General features: G+C 69.8%; 3 protein-coding genes across 3 annotated transcripts in view; all 3 read left to right on the top strand.

Annotated features, from left to right (window-relative positions):
• The window catches only part of CHLNCDRAFT_136003 (hypothetical protein), a gene marked incomplete at both ends in the record, with an annotated part of 13,366 nt that extends 6,449 nt beyond the window's left edge, over positions 1-6,917 (top strand). The window contains 14 exons of the mRNA XM_005846040.1: positions 79-174; positions 400-557; positions 754-903; positions 1,081-1,268; positions 1,590-1,667; positions 1,889-1,963; positions 2,279-2,396; positions 2,576-2,783; positions 2,997-3,134; positions 3,375-3,491; positions 3,695-4,482; positions 4,652-4,809; positions 5,067-6,312; positions 6,541-6,917. Coding sequence (XP_005846102.1) covers positions 79-174; positions 400-557; positions 754-903; positions 1,081-1,268; positions 1,590-1,667; positions 1,889-1,963; positions 2,279-2,396; positions 2,576-2,783; positions 2,997-3,134; positions 3,375-3,491; positions 3,695-4,482; positions 4,652-4,809; positions 5,067-6,312; positions 6,541-6,917 — 3,895 coding nt within the window. The remainder of the gene's footprint in view (positions 1-78; positions 175-399; positions 558-753; positions 904-1,080; positions 1,269-1,589; positions 1,668-1,888; positions 1,964-2,278; positions 2,397-2,575; positions 2,784-2,996; positions 3,135-3,374; positions 3,492-3,694; positions 4,483-4,651; positions 4,810-5,066; positions 6,313-6,540) is intronic.
• A 693-nt stretch (positions 6,918-7,610) lies between these two features.
• CHLNCDRAFT_136002 (hypothetical protein) lies at positions 7,611-8,580 on the top strand (the record flags this gene model as incomplete). The annotated part of the gene is made up of 3 exons (XM_005846039.1): positions 7,611-8,018; positions 8,295-8,463; positions 8,558-8,580. The coding sequence occupies 3 exons, from the start codon at positions 7,611-7,613 to the stop codon at positions 8,578-8,580; spliced, it is 600 nt and encodes a 199-aa protein (XP_005846101.1).
• Positions 8,581-10,399: 1,819 nt separating this feature from the next.
• On the top strand, positions 10,400-14,120 carry CHLNCDRAFT_136001 (expressed protein; the record flags this gene model as incomplete). The annotated part of the gene is made up of 8 exons (XM_005846038.1): positions 10,400-10,723; positions 11,069-11,221; positions 12,307-12,456; positions 12,521-12,998; positions 13,173-13,328; positions 13,573-13,669; positions 13,919-14,005; positions 14,105-14,120. 8 exons carry the CDS (start codon positions 10,400-10,402, stop codon positions 14,118-14,120), a joined length of 1,461 nt encoding a protein of 486 aa, XP_005846100.1.
• Between the last annotated feature and the right edge of the window lie 76 nt (positions 14,121-14,196).

Genomic DNA, 14,196 nt, shown 5'->3' with positions numbered 1-14,196 from the left:
CCTGCCAAGCCCCATTGCCGCCTCTCCCAGCATCCTTGCAAGCATGGGGGCACCCCGCTGCCCCATCCCCCCATGCAGGCGGGTGGTTGACGGGGCGGCGGTGTGGGATGCGATGACCGTGCAGCAGTTCCTGCAGGCCATCGGCAGCACCAGCGAGCAGGCAGAGGAGATCAGGTGGGCCCAGGGGTGCGCGTCGTGCACAGCGTGGCACGTCGTGCACAGCGCGGCACGCCGGCCCGGCACGCCGCCCGGCAGGCAGCGAGCAGGGCTGCCGAACAGGCAGGCTCCTCCCTGCTCTGCCAAGCCTGACTGAACCACCCATCACACACACACACACACACGAGTCCAGGCACCCGCTGACCTGGACGCCACGTGCCTGTGCCCTCTCCCCGCGTGCAGCCAGCTGGCGGCCTCGGGCCGTACCCTGGGCCAGCTGAGCCCCCAGGAGGCGGAGGCACTGTGCTGCGGCGGGTGGGACAGCGGGGAGCGGGCGCGCTGCCAGGCCCGCTTCATGCAGCTGCTGGACATCGGGTACCGCATGGGACTGCTGGCTTCAGGTCAGCTTCCAGTGCGCGGTGCCGCCATCGGGTCGCTGCGTGGCGGCAGGCGATGCTCTGCATTCCGTCGGCCCCCCGCTGGCTTGCCCTCGCTCACCCTGGCTGCCACGTTATGAGTCTCCATCGGCCCATGTATGCCCGCTGCCTCGTACCGGGCCCCGCCCTCCTTCCCCCCGACTTTCCTCCCCGGCTGCAGTGGTCCCCGTGGGCGCCACCGGCAGCATCCACCCCTCCTTTGCCAGCCACGCCGCCGCCGCCGCCTCCCGCTTCGCCGTGGCCACCCGGCTGCTCATCCAGGAGCCCGCGCCGCAGGGGCCGCCCGACGAACAGGCGGCAGCCGGGGCGGGTGAGGCGTTGCTGCCCCCGGCGCCAACGCCAAACTACGCATCGTGTCTCCACAAGATTTGCATGATCGTATCCGTGCTTGGTTGTGCTTGGTGTGCCCTGTTGCCTTGCTCTCAAGTGGCTCCCCCACTGCCCGCTGCCCTCCCTCCCTGCAACCCCTGCTGGCACGCATGTGCAGGCGCCGCTTCTCCGCCGCCCTCACCTGCCCACATCACCGCCATCTTCGACCTGGAGGCAGACGCCGCGGCGGCAGGCGCCTACTGGTACCACCTGCACTGGGTGGTGTCCCGCCACGGCTCCTTCAGGGCCGCCACCAGGCAGGACCAGCTCCTGGCCAGCTGCTTCCCATTCGACCGAGCGCCCGAGGTGGGCTGCGCGGGGTTCGGTTGGGAAGCTCCCCTCCTGAGAGGCTGGGTTGGGTGTGTGTATCGCCGCTGGCTGGTAGTGCCGTTGACTGGGAAGCAAGAGGAGGATGAGGTCTCCGCTCTGCGCTCAGGCAGCACGGGCAGCCAGCCTCCTCGGTGGTCCGCTGGATAGGGCAGGACAAGCCGCGCCGCTCTCCGGCAGCCCTGCTCACGCGAAACCCGGCCCCTGCCACCCCCGCACCCACACTCCTCTCCTGTTGCCCCTTCCCCTCCCACCCCCTCACACTCCCTCTCCCTCTCGGCCCTCCTCACTTGCGCACAGGCCTCCTTTGAGCGAGCCTACGGCCATCGCAAGGAGGTGACCCGGGAGCAGGTGGCGCAGTTGGCGGCGTACCTGCAGGTGGGTTCCTCCCTTGCAGTACCATAGTACCACAATACATGGTACTAGTTGTATCCAGAGACCTGGTATCCAGAGAGGGGGCTGTATGCCTTGGCGGGCCCGGGCCGCCCCAGCCCAGCCCAGCCCGCCGCATCCGCACCCACCCTGCCGCGCCTGGGAATTGCCCGCCTGAACCTCCGCCTGCCACCGCGTGCCTGTGCCTATTGATCGGTGATGTGCAGGGCGAAGATGTGAAGGGGATGGGCAGCGAGCGGTGCCGCCAAGTGGCGGAGCAGCTGGGGATGCCGTACCAGGCGGTGCGTGGCTGCATGGCTGCCTGCCTGGCTGCATGGCTGTTTTCGGTGCATGGCTGCCTGCATGCGTGCCTGCCTGCCTGCCTGCCTGGCTGGCTGTCTGGCTGCATGCCTGGCTGCCTGGCTGACTGTTTCCGGTGCACGGCTGGCTGCGTTGGGGGGTTCCGGCTGGCTGCCCGGCTGGTTGTGGGCCGGCTGGTTGTATTGACAGCAGCCATGGCATGGCACGCGCTGCCTGGCTGCCCCACGCTGCATCTGCAGTCTCTCGCCGAGGGCTGGTGCCCATCCCGGCTCTTCCGCCCGCCCCTGCCGCCGCAGGTGCTGACGTTTGTGCAAGAGCACAGCCGGCGCCCCTCGCAGCGCCTGGGGGCGCTGGCGCACTCCCGCGGCAGGCGGTCGGCGGGGGATCCTGCGGTCGACGTGGCCACCCTGATAGGTGGGCGCCAGGCGGCTGCCTGACGCCTGGTCTGCTGCCTGGCGTGCTGCCTGATTTCAGTGCAAGCGGGTTGCATCGATGCTCCCCTTTCTGTGGGGCGCTCCCTTGGGCGCCCCCCCAGTGGCCCGCCCTGCCCTCGCCGCTCACCTGCCGGAGCCTTGGTTATGGGGGTGCCGCAGAGCGGAGGAAGGACTACCGGCGGCGGTACTACCTGAAGAAGCGCATGGAGAAGCTGGCGGCGCAGTATCCAGACGGTATCCCGCCGCACAAGCTCCCCGCCAGGTCCTACGCTTCCAGCGGCCTGCCGCGCGAGAAGGCGCGGGGCAAGCGCAGGGCGGGAGGGCAGGAGGCGCTGCTGCCGGCGGGAGACGAGGAGGCATCCGAGGGGTGCGCTGCCGCAGCCGGAGGCGCCGCCACCTGCCGCCGCTGCCGCCAGCCAGCGCTGTGTGCTCGCGCGGGTGCTGCTGCAGTGCAGCTGCCACCGCTGCCGCCAGGGGTTGCGCCACGCCCGGACGCCGACGCCCAGCGAACCGCCTCTCCCGCCTGCCATCTCGCGTCTTAAGCCTGCCTGCCTGCCCACCGCGCTGCCTGCTGCCGCAGGGCGGAGGCAGAGGAGGAGGGCCCGGTGCGTGTGGACCATTCGGTGCTGCTGCCGCAGCCCGCGGAGCGGCCAGTACCGCTGCGCAAGCAGAAGTGGCACCAGTTCGAGGACCGCGAGCTGCTGACGGCGTGGGCGGGGTGAGCGGCTCTGGCAGTGCAGGGCGCCGGCTGCGCGCGCCGGCGGCCGGCCGTTTTGCAGGCCGGCGGCGGCGGCCGCGGCCGCGTTGCGCACTCGGTTCGGGGCCAGCGTCCGCGTCGGGCCGAGTGTGTGTGTGATGCGTGTGGTGTGCTGCCTGCCGCCACCCGCTGCTGTCCCCACACCACCACCCCCTTCGCCAGCCTCACACACGCCACCTCTGACACCACCTCTGGGCGCAGGTGGCGTGTCGCCTACGGCCCTGATAAGGTGCTGCTGTGGCGCACCGTGCCCGGCCGCCCGCCCAACCTCAAGCACGCCACCCTCAAGCGCAGGCACGCCGGCCGGCCCGGGGCGGTGTTGGGGCGGCGTGGATGTGCGGCACAGGGCAGCGCTGGGGACGCGCAGCGGCGCTGGCGCCAGCCGCCCCGCCTCGCGGCCTGGTCGCGCCTGGCATGTGCTGCCTGCACGCTAGCTGACTGGCCCGCGCTCCTGCCGTCTGCGTGCCGCGCCAGCAGCCGAACACATGCGTCCGCTCCTCCTGCCGCCCGGCCTGCTGCAGGCTGCGGGAGCTGCAGACGCATGAGGATGTGAGGGAGGCAGTGGCACAGATAAGGTCTCTGGCCCTGAGGCTGCACGCGCTGCTCCTGCAGGCGGCAGCCGAGGCGCGGCAGCGGCAGAAGCAGGAGCAGCAGGAGCAGCAGGCGCAGCAGGAGGAGGGCGGGGAGGGCGAGGGGGCGGCCACAGGCGCCGGCGCCGCCCCAAGGGCCGGCGGCAAGCGCGCGGGCGGCGCGGCGCAGGCGCCGGCGGCGAAGCGGGCTCGCGGCGAGGCCGCACGCGCGGCGGGCGCGGCCGCTGCCGACGCCGACGAGGGCGACCCGGCGCAGCCGGCGCTGTCCATGCTGCAGCGCCTGCTTCCTGCCGGCTTCCAGCGGGACATGGCGGCGGCGGCCAGGGAGGAAAGCACGGCGGCGCTGGCTAGTATGGCGGCCCTTGTAGAGCAGGCGGTGGCTGCGGCTCCCAAGCAGTTCAAGAAGAAACAGGCGCGGCGCCCCGCGGCCGCCGCCCCGCGGGAGACGAGCGGCCACCCTCGCCGCCCCGGCCCCAAGCCGCTGTCTGCTGCGGCCGCGGCGGCGCTGGCCGCCGCCGGCGGCACCCACGTCGCCGCCCGCCCCGCGGCCCTGCTCAAGCGGTGGGCGGCCGCGCTGCGCGGCGGCGGCGGCGGCGGCCTGGACGGCAGCGGCGCGGGCGAGGCCGCGGGCGCGGCGCAGCCGCCGGGGCCGGCGGTGACCGCCGCTCTTGCTCTGGCAGAGTCGCTGCTGTTCCTGGGGGCCGAGACGGGCATCTTGGGTGCGCGCCTTGCCCGCCCGCCTTCTGGCCTTCCTGCCATCTTGCGCCCGCATGCCCGCCGCCTGCTCGCTGCCGGGTTGCATGCTCCTGTGCCTCTGCCTGCCTGCGCTCCCTGTGCCAGCTGCCACGCACCGGCATGCCCACCGCCACTGCCGACCCCGCTACGCAGGCACGGGGTACGAGACGGCGCTGACGGGGCGCTTTGCCGCCGCCGACATCCGCCGCGCGTTTGAGCTGCTGCGGCGGCAGGGCGCGCTGGTGCAGCCGGGGCCGCGCGCCGCGCGCCAGAGCCTGCACCTCAGCGACCGCTGGCGCGCGCAGCTGCAGGTGTGATTGATTCTGTGTGTGTGTGTGTGTGTGTGTGTGTGTGCACGCGCGTCTGTGTGTGTGTGTGTCCATGTGTGTTTTGTGGGGGGGAGTCATCGGGGCGAGGCGGGCTGCCGCTGCTGTGGCGGCTGCCTGCTATGCGGGCGCATGGGCGCCACGCCGCCCCAGCAATCAGCGCCGGCCTACAGCAGGCCCCGACAGTGGCCCCTCCCGCCCACCTTGCCTCCTCACCTGACCACCCCTCTCCCATGCCGCAGTCTGCTGGCTTTCCTCCCTCCATTTTCGAAGAGGCGGCAGCGGCGGCAGGCGCGCTGCAGAAGCACCGCCGGTTGGACGTGCCGGCGGCGGCGTCGGGCGGCGCGGGCGCGGCGGAGGAGGGCGTGGCCGCGGAGCAGCAGGGACAACAGCCGAGCGGGGGCGGCAGGGTACCTGGCGGTACCGTCGCGGAGCTGCTGGGGCGCATGGCAGCGGGACGGCTGGTGCTTCGGCCTCACAAGGTCAGAGCAACCCCTCGGCTGTCGGCAGCGGCGGCTGCGGCTGCAGACAGCGGCGGGCCCGCCAGCCTGGAGCATTACACTGCCGAGCTGGACGTGAAGGTGGCGGTACGGGCAGCGGCGGTACCGTCAGCGCACCAGCCGGCCCCGGCCGCGGGCGGCAGCGAGGGCAGCGCCGCGGGCGGTGGTTGCGCCCCCGCAGCAGCAGCTGCAGGAGAGGAGAGGGCCGAGGCGGCTGGGGAGGCAGAGACGGCGGCTGAGGTGGCGGTGGGGGGGCTGGCAGGAAGCTTGCGGTACACCCGGCAGGACCAGGTGCTGTTCCAGCCTTCCCTGGTGGCAGCCAGCGGCGAGGTGTGTGCACAGGCGCAGGCGGCGTGCCGTGCAGCGGCGGCCGCCGGCGGCGTCGCTGCTGCCGGGGCGTTTGACGCGGCGCTGGCCGCGCTGCGGGAGGCGGGTGCCGCGGGCCTGAGCCTGCGACAGCTGGCCTCGGCGCTGCACCAGGCTGGCGGCAGCAAGGGCGCCGGCGCCGGCGCCGCCCTGCCGGCGCGGCGCCAGGTGGGGCAGCGGCTGGCGGAGCACCTGCTGCTGCACGGGCTGGCCCGAGCCGTGTGCAGCTTTGAGGGCAAGCGGTACGCTGCGGCGGAGCACAGCCAGGCGCTGCTGGCCTTCCCCCACCTGCCGCTGCCGCAGCCCTCGGCGCCCGCGGCCGCGCCGGCGCAGCTGGCGGGCAGCGGCGCGCACCATCCCCAGCAGCAGGAGGGCGGGCAGCAGGAGCAGGAGGAGGAGCAGGGTGGGCAGGCTGGGGAGCAGCGGCTGCGGGAGTGGCGGCAGTCGATGGCGAGGGAAGTCGGGCGCCTGGCTGCTGCGCTGGGCCTGCCCGCCGGCGGCCGCCTGCAGCCCTGCCTGGATGTGCCACTGAGGCCGTGGGTGGACCACCACGGCCGCCTCAACAGCCGGCTGTGGGAGGCGCTCGTACGCAAGGCGCTGGCAGCGGCGGCGCGGCAGCCAGGTGCGCGCGGCGGACAGCAGGGGAGGGGCGGTTGGAGGGGGAACCCCGCCCTGTCGCGCCTGGCATGCTGCAGCCTGCAGCCTGCCCCGGCAGCCATGCCACCACCCAAACCCTAAACCCCATCGCCGCAGCTGGCTGCCTGGCTGCCCGGCCTGAGCATGCATCGGCTGCTGGCAAGCTCACCAAGCTGGCGGCCGCCTGCTCGGCCGCCGCCGCTGTGGAGTGCAGGCCTGCCCGAGGGCGCTTTCTTGGATGAGCTCAGCGTGGTGGCGCCGCAGCACGCCCGGGAGCTGCTGCGCACCCTGGAGGCGGCGCAGCTGCTGAGGGTGCAGACGACGGCGGGCGGCGCCGGCGCCGGCTCGCCCCGCAGCGTGCTGGCTGCCTGCTTTTGGCCTGGAGGCAGCACGCAGGCGGAGGCAGGCGCCGCCGCGGGCCGCGGCGACGACCGCGGCGGCGGCAGCGACGGCAGCAGCGGCGAGGAGGAGGAGGCGCAGGCAGGGCGGCGCCGCTTCTACTTTGCGCCGCCGGCTGCCTGCTTCGGCGCCTCGCGGGTGCTGCCGCCGCAGGCGCTGCTGCCGCTGGCGCCGGCGCCCGGCCGTGGCTAGGCCGCCCTCCCAGAGGGGCAGCAGAGGGCTCGAAGCACTGCCCAGCTGTACACCCAGCTCACATGCCAGATCCCAGGGCCGCCGCCTGCGCTCCACGGCATGGATGTATATGCAGTCATGTAACGCCAATGGCAGCTTGCAGGGGCAGCTTGGAGGGGCAAGCGTGCTGCAGGGCTGTAGCTGCGCCACGTCTTATCCTTAGAAGGGCAGCCTTGTTTTGTTGGGGGCGCCGGCGCCGAGCGATCCCCTTGAATGCTTTCCTTCGAAGACCCATCGATGACCACAGTGATGGTTGCTCCCCTGTTGAACATTAGTTGGGCAAAACAAGAGGGTTATGTATTCGCCACCAGTCCGTCAGCGCCAGCTGGGCGGGCGGCGGGGATCTCGCGGAAGCGCTGCGCTCACAACCCTAAGCCAGCTTCTCTTGCGATCCGTCTGGCGTCAGAAGACACACAGTCCGCATCTCTGCTCATCCGTCCCGGAGACGTGGGTGAGTGGGACCCTGCTCGTGGGCCGACTCTGTTGGCGTGCCACTGAGGTGCTGGTCAGCGCTTGAGGAGCCCCCACGACACTGTGTCGCCACAGCGCGCGCTGCCGCTCTTCGGCCTGCCTGCGTGGGCGCCCTTGCCGACGCTCCCGCCACTCGCCCGCCCGCCTTTCTGTGCAGTTGTTGGCTCCCCGAGGTTTTGGTTAATGGCAACCACCACCACTATCCGCACGCTAGTGAAGCGGCTCCGCAGCGGTGGGCGCAAGGCGGCGGCGGCAGCCCGGACGCTGGCTGACCTCTCTTATGGCATAGACAACAGAACAGCCATCATAGCAGCCGGCGGCATCTCGGCGCTGGTGCAGTGCCTGGGCAGCAGGGACAGCAGCGAGGCATTGCTGCAGGAAGCAGGCGCAGCTCTGTGCCACCTCTCTTCAGGCAGCCCCGACGACAAGGCAGCCATTGCAGCAGCCGGCACAATCCCAGCCCTGGTGCAGCACCTACTCAGCAGCAGTGAGCGGATGCAGGAGCTGGCAGCCGGAGTGCTGCGGAATCTGGCCAGCGACAGCCCCGACCATATGGCGGCCATTGCGGCAGCTGGTGCCATCCCAGCGCTGGTGCAGTGTCTGCGAAGCAGCAACAGGCATTTGCTGGAGGAGGCAGCCGGGGCGCTAGGTAACCTGGCTTATTTAGAATCTGACCCACGGCGCAGCCATTGCGGCGCAGCCATTGCGGCGGCAGGCGGGATTCCGGCCCTCGTTTGGCAGCTGCGCAGCAACAGCAGCCATGCCGTGCTTGCTGTAGCAATCGTAGCACTTGAAAACCTGTCGGCAGCCGATCCTGCACACAATGCAGCAATTGCAGCAGCTGGAGGCATTGCTGCCCTGGTGCAGCACCTGCACAGCCGCAGCGAGGTGGTGCAGAGGCGAGCAGCCAGTGCGCTGTGGAACCTCTCTGAAGGCAGCCCTGACAGCAGTGCAGCCATTGCAGCAGCTGGCGGCATCCCTGCCCTGGTGCAACGAGTGCACAGCAGCAGCGAGGCGGTGCAGGAGCAAGCCGCCGGTGCACTCTGGAGCCTCTCTGAAGGCAGCCCTGCCAGCCAAGCATCCATTGTGGCAGCTGGCGGCGTCCCAGCTTTGGTGCAATGCCTTCGCAGCGGCAGCAGCGGCAGCAAGGTGAACGCTTGTGGGGTGCTGTTGGACCTATCCTGCCGCAGCGCCAGCAACAGGACAGCGATCGCCGCAGCTGGCGGCATCCCAGCCTTAGTGCTGTGCCTGCGCAGCAGCAACTGCGAGGCAGTGGAGATGGCCGCCAAGTTGCTGGGCAATCTGGCCTCTGACAGCGCCGACAACAGAGCCGCCATTGGTGCAGCCGGCGGTATTCAATTGTTGCTCAAGGGCCTGTTGAACAGCTGCCCCGTTGCACAGGAGGAAGCAGCCAGGGCGCTTTGCTGCCTGGCGTGCAGCAGCCCTGACAGCAGTGCAGCCATTGCAGCAGCTGGCGGCATCCCTGCTTTGCAGCAGTTGCACCGCAGCAGCCCAAGCGACACGGCACGGGAGGCTGCAGCTGCTGCATTGCGGGGACTGGCTGACAACGGCCAGGCTGCGGCTGGCGTGCCCTCTCCTGAGAGCGCAGCAGAAGGGAGTGCGGCGACTGCAGGCGACCCAGCAGCAGCACTCACACCCCCGGTGGTTGCCTTAGGTGCAGCAGAGCCTGCTGGCCCCACTGTGGCAGCAACAGCTGTTGCCAGGGTGTGTGCAGCTGATGGCTGCGCCAACACACGTCGTCTGAAGCTATGTACCGGGTAAGCGCTGTTTGTGTGGAGGGGCAGGGACAGCACCAGCTGTGCCTGCATGCCTTCGTTCACTGCCTGCACTGCTTCAGCTGTTTCCTGCCGGCAGGTGCCGGGCTGTGCGGTACTGCAGTGAGGCCTGCCAACGCGCGCGCTGGCATGCGCACAAGCCGGAGTGTCGGCGCCTGCGTGCCGCCGCGGCCGCTGCGCACCCCTAAACCAGCAGCCTGCTGCCCCTGGCTGGGCCCTGGAGTGTAGGACGGCCAGGATGCGCCGCCGAATACAGCCCGCCAAGTTAGATCTAGCGCCATGTTGCACTGACGCCTGCACATTTATCCCAGTTTATCTTCATCTGCAATAGATGCAGCTGCGGGCGCGAGGCAAAGCGAGGGAGAGGGAGGGGAGCGGGCAGCGGTGGCGGCGCGGCGACAGCGGCTGCCCGACCATATTGGCTGGGGCTGCTGCCGGTGTTCACACAAAATGCAATGGCGCCCACCTGCCATGCAGAATCAAACGGATCAGGATGCCACTCGAAGCACTGCCCAGCTGTACACTGCAGCTCACATGCCAGATCCCAGGGCCGCCGCCTGCGCTTCACGGCATGGATGCATGTTCAGTCATGTAACGCCATTGGCAGCTTGCAGGGGCAGCTTGGAGGGGGAGTAGCAAGCATGCTGCAGGGCTGTGGCTGGGCCACGGCTGGGCCTCAGAAGGAGCTTCCTTCGGAGGTCTTGTTTGGGGGGCGCCGGCGCCAAGCGATCCCCTTGAATGCTTTCCTTCGAAGCCCAGCGATGACCACAGTGATGGTTGCTAGCCTGTTGAACATTGGTTGGGCAAAACAAGAGGGTTGTGAACTTGCCACCAGTCCGCCAGCGCCAGCTGGGCGGGCGGCGGGGATCTCGCGGAAGCGCTGCGCTCACAACCCTAAGCCAGCTTCTCTTGCGATCCGTCTGGCGTCAAAACACACACACGTTCCGCATCTCTGCTCACCCGCAGGCCCGGAGAGGTGGGTCAGCCGGGACCCTGCTCGTGGGATGCCAACAGAGGCGTGCCACTGAGGTGCTGATCGGCGTTGAGCAGCCCCCGGGACACAGCGTGCGCTGCCGCTTCCGCCTGCCTGTGCGGCCGCCTGCCTTGCCGACGTGCCCGCCCGCCTTTCTGTGCAGTTGTTCGCTCGCAGTTGTTGGCTCCCCGAGGTTTAGGTTGATGGCAACAACCACCACTATCCGCACACTAGTGAAGCGCCTGTGCAGCGGCGGTGGGCGCAAGGCGACGGCGGCAGCCCGGACGCTGGCTGACCTCTCTTATGGCATAGACAACAGAACAGCCATCATAGCAGCCGGCGGCATCCCGGCGCTGGTGCGGTGCCTGGGCAGCAAAGACAGCAGCGAGGCATTGCAGCAGGAAGCAGCCGCAGTTCTGTGCAACCTCTCTTCAGGCAGCCCCGACAACAAGGCAGCCATTGCAGCAGCCGGCGCAATCCCAGCCCTGGTGCAGCACCTGCGCAGCAGCAGTGAGCAGATGCAGGAGGTAGCAGCCACTGCGCTGCGGAATCTGGCCTGTGGCCCCGACCATAAGCTGGCCATTGCGGCAGCTGGTGCCATCCCAGCACTGTTGCAGTGCCTGCGCAGAAGCAGCAGTCATTTGCTGGAAGCAGCAGCCGGGGCGCTAGGCAACCTGGCTTACAAAGCACCTGACCACGGCGCAGCCATTGCGGCGGCAGGCGGGATCCCGACACTTGTTCGGCAGCTGCGCAGCACCAGCAGCCATGGTGTGCAGGCAGCAGCAGTCATCGCGCTTGGAAACCTTTTGACAGCCAACCCTGCACACAAGGCAGCCGTTTCAGCAGCTGGAGGCATTGCTGCCCTGGTGCAGCCTTTACGTAGCAGCGGCAGCGAGGAGGTGCAAGCTCGAGCAGCTGATTTGCTCGGCATGCTGGCCTCTGACAGCGCCGACAACCAGGCTGCCATTGCAGCAGCAGGCGCCATCCCAGCCCTGGTGCGGCACCTGCGCAGCAGCAGCAACGCGGTGCAGGAGCAAGCCGCCAGCGCGCTTTGGAGCCTCTCTGAAGGCAGCCCTGACAGCAGTGCAGCCATTGCAGCAGCTGGCGGCATCCCTGCTTTGCAGCAGTTGCACCGCAGCAGCCCAAGCGACACGGCACGGGAGGCTGCAGCTGCTGCATTGCGAGGACTGGCTGACAACGGCCAGGCTGCGGCTGGCGTGCCCTCTCCTGAGAGCGCAGCAGAAGGGAGTGCGGCGACTGCAGGCGACCCAGCAGCAGCACTCACACCCCCGGTGGTTGCCTTAGGTGCAGCAGAGCCTGCTGGCCCCACTGTGGCAGCAACAGCTGTTGCCAGGGTGTGTGCAGCTGATGGCTGCGCCAACACACGTCGTCTGAAGCTATGTACCGGGTAAGCGCTGTTTGTGTGGAGGGGCAGGGACAGCACCAGCTGTGCCTGCATGCCTTCGTTCACTGCCTGCACCGCTTCAGCTGTTTCCTGCCTGCAGGTGCCAGGCTGTGCGGTACTGCAGCGAGGCCTGCCAACGCGCGCACTGGCATGCGCACAAGCCGGAGTGTCGGCGCCTGCGTGCCGCCGCGGCCGCTGCGCACCCCTAAACCAGCAGCCTGCTGCCCCTGGCTGGGCCCTGGAGTGTAGGACGGCCAGGATGCGCCGCCGAATACAGCCCGCCAAAGTTGATCTAGCGCCATGTTGCATGGATGCCTGTTCAGAGATCCCATGCTGCTTGCCGTTTCCTCTTGTAATAGATGCAGCTGAGGGGTGCGAGGCAAAGCGAGGGAGAGGGAGAGGGAGGGGAGCGGGCAGCGGTGGCGGCGCGGCGACAGCCGCCGCCCGCCCATGGCGGCTGGGGCTGCTGCCGGTGTTCACACAAAATTGCATTGTGACAGGCTCTCACAGGCCACGCAGAATCAAACGGTTCAAGATGCCACTCCACCCATCACCATATCACCCAAGTCCCCGCACAGCTTTAGCAGGGGCCTCCGCTCACTGACCATCAATCCACTCTTGATTCTGGCGGCCAGTATGGGCAGGCTGCTGCTACCGGTGGTGCTAGCCGTCTGGTGCTGGGCGGCCTGCGCCCTGGCCCTGCAGCCGCAGCAGTCTCAATCCTGCGTCGGAGATGCCGGTTGCATGTACCAGCGCCCACCCGCGCAGCCGCAGCTGCACCTGGACCACCCCCGCCTGGCCCGGCCCGCGAGTGCGGGGCCCCACACCCCCGAGCAGGCAAGCTACCCGCTGGCCGTGAGCAATGAAGCCGACATGGACGGCAACGGGGGGTGTTGAACACCGGCCTCATTCACTGCAGGTCCACCTGGCCTTTGCGGGGCCCGGGGGCTACGCCGTGACCTGGCTCACGCATCCAATGGACGAGGCAGGCCTAGCGGCGGCCGCGGAGGAGGCGGTGGATGAGGCAGACGCGGCGGCGGCGGCGGCGGGCGGTGGTGCCGTCGCTGACGGCCCGGCAGCAGGTGGCGAGGAGCCTTACCTCGCAGCAGCAGGGCCCCAGCCCCACCTAGAGGCCCAGAAGGCCGCCGCGGCTGCTGAAGCAAACGCAGATGCAGCAACAGGGGAGGAGGGTGAAGAAGAGGGCGGCGACAAAGGCAGCGAGGCGGGTGCAGCAAACAGGAAGAAGCACAAGAAGAAGAAGAAGCACCGGCGGAAGAGGCGGCGGTGCTCGCATGTGGTGGCTGCCGGCGGACGCTCGGTGGTGCAGTATGGCATGCAGCCTGGGGACTATCCCTTCACAGGCAAGCGGCTGGGCAGCGCGGGCGGAGCCCTGCGCGGTGGCACAACGCCGCACGCCCAGCGCGCCGGCTCCCGTGCCGCCGCCTGGCAGCACGACCGCACTGGCTGCCAGGTCCTGCCCCGCATGCCCGCCTGCCGCCTGCCGCAGCTGGCGGCGCCCCACGCCGTCGCTGCATCGCCCACGCCTCTGCCCGTTCTCCCTGCCTGCGCAGTGGAGAGCCGGGAGCCTGTGGCCTGCTATTCAAGTGGCGCCTATGTGTCGGGCGCCATCCACCGAGTGAAGATAGGCGTGGGGACGGAGGGGCCGCTGCCCCCCAACACCACAGTCTACTACCGATGCGGCGATCCCGAGCGAGGCTGGAGCCAGGGTGCGCGGCGGCGCTGCAGCTGCCGCTGCCGCGGCGGTGCCTGTTCGGCTGGGAACACGCGGCCCGCTGCGGGCTGGGCCGGCTCTGCCGCCTGGCCGCCTGCGGCCGCCTGCCACCGATGCTGCGGCCGGCTGGGGGGTGCAATCTGTCGCGCCGTGTCTCCCACAGCGCACGCACGCGCGCTCGCGCACACACACACACGTCCATACTTGCACACTCTCTCTGCCTCCCGGCGCCCCCGCAGAGTTCAGCTTTGTGACGGCGCCGCTGGTGGGGGTGGCGGCGCTGCCGTACCGCCTGGGCCTCATCGGAGACCTGGGCCAGACAGACCACTCGATGAGGTGGGGCGGGGCAGGACGGTACCGCTGCTGCCGCTGCTGCTGCTGCTGCTGCTGCTGCTGCTGCTGCTGCCAAGGGGCCGGTACAGCCAGGCATTCCATTCCGGCAGCCTGCTGGCGGGTCCCCACTTGCGTACTCGGCGGGGCGCCGGGCGCCTGCCTCACAGCCCCGGGCGCCTGCTGCTGCCGCCGGCTGCGCCCCACCAGCCCCGCGCCTGCCCCTCCCGCGCCTGCCTTGGCACCGCTCTGCAGCACGCTGGACCACGTGACTGTGACCGACCCAGCTTCCATCATCCTCACAGGAGACCTGTCCTATGCAGACGGCTACCAGCCGCGCTGGTGCGCCCCGCCGACGCCGCCGCTGCCCGTGCTTCTTTCGTCTTGCAGCCTTCTTTCATTCCCTGCCTTGCACTGCCTGCGCCTGCGTGTGCCTCGCAGCCGGGCCGGCTGCTGAGTGGGGCTCGGCCGCCTGCCACGTGATGCCTGACAGCAGCTGCCAGCCCCTTGCCGCCACCCACGCCCCCCCCCCC

The sequence above is a fragment of the Chlorella variabilis genome, assembly GCF_000147415.1.
Source record: "Chlorella variabilis unplaced genomic scaffold CHLNCscaffold_15, whole genome shotgun sequence".
NCBI lineage: Eukaryota > Viridiplantae > Chlorophyta > Trebouxiophyceae > Chlorellales > Chlorellaceae > Chlorella > Chlorella variabilis.
Note: the sequence above shows the minus strand (reverse complement) of the source record. Positions and strands in the feature narration are given on the sequence as shown.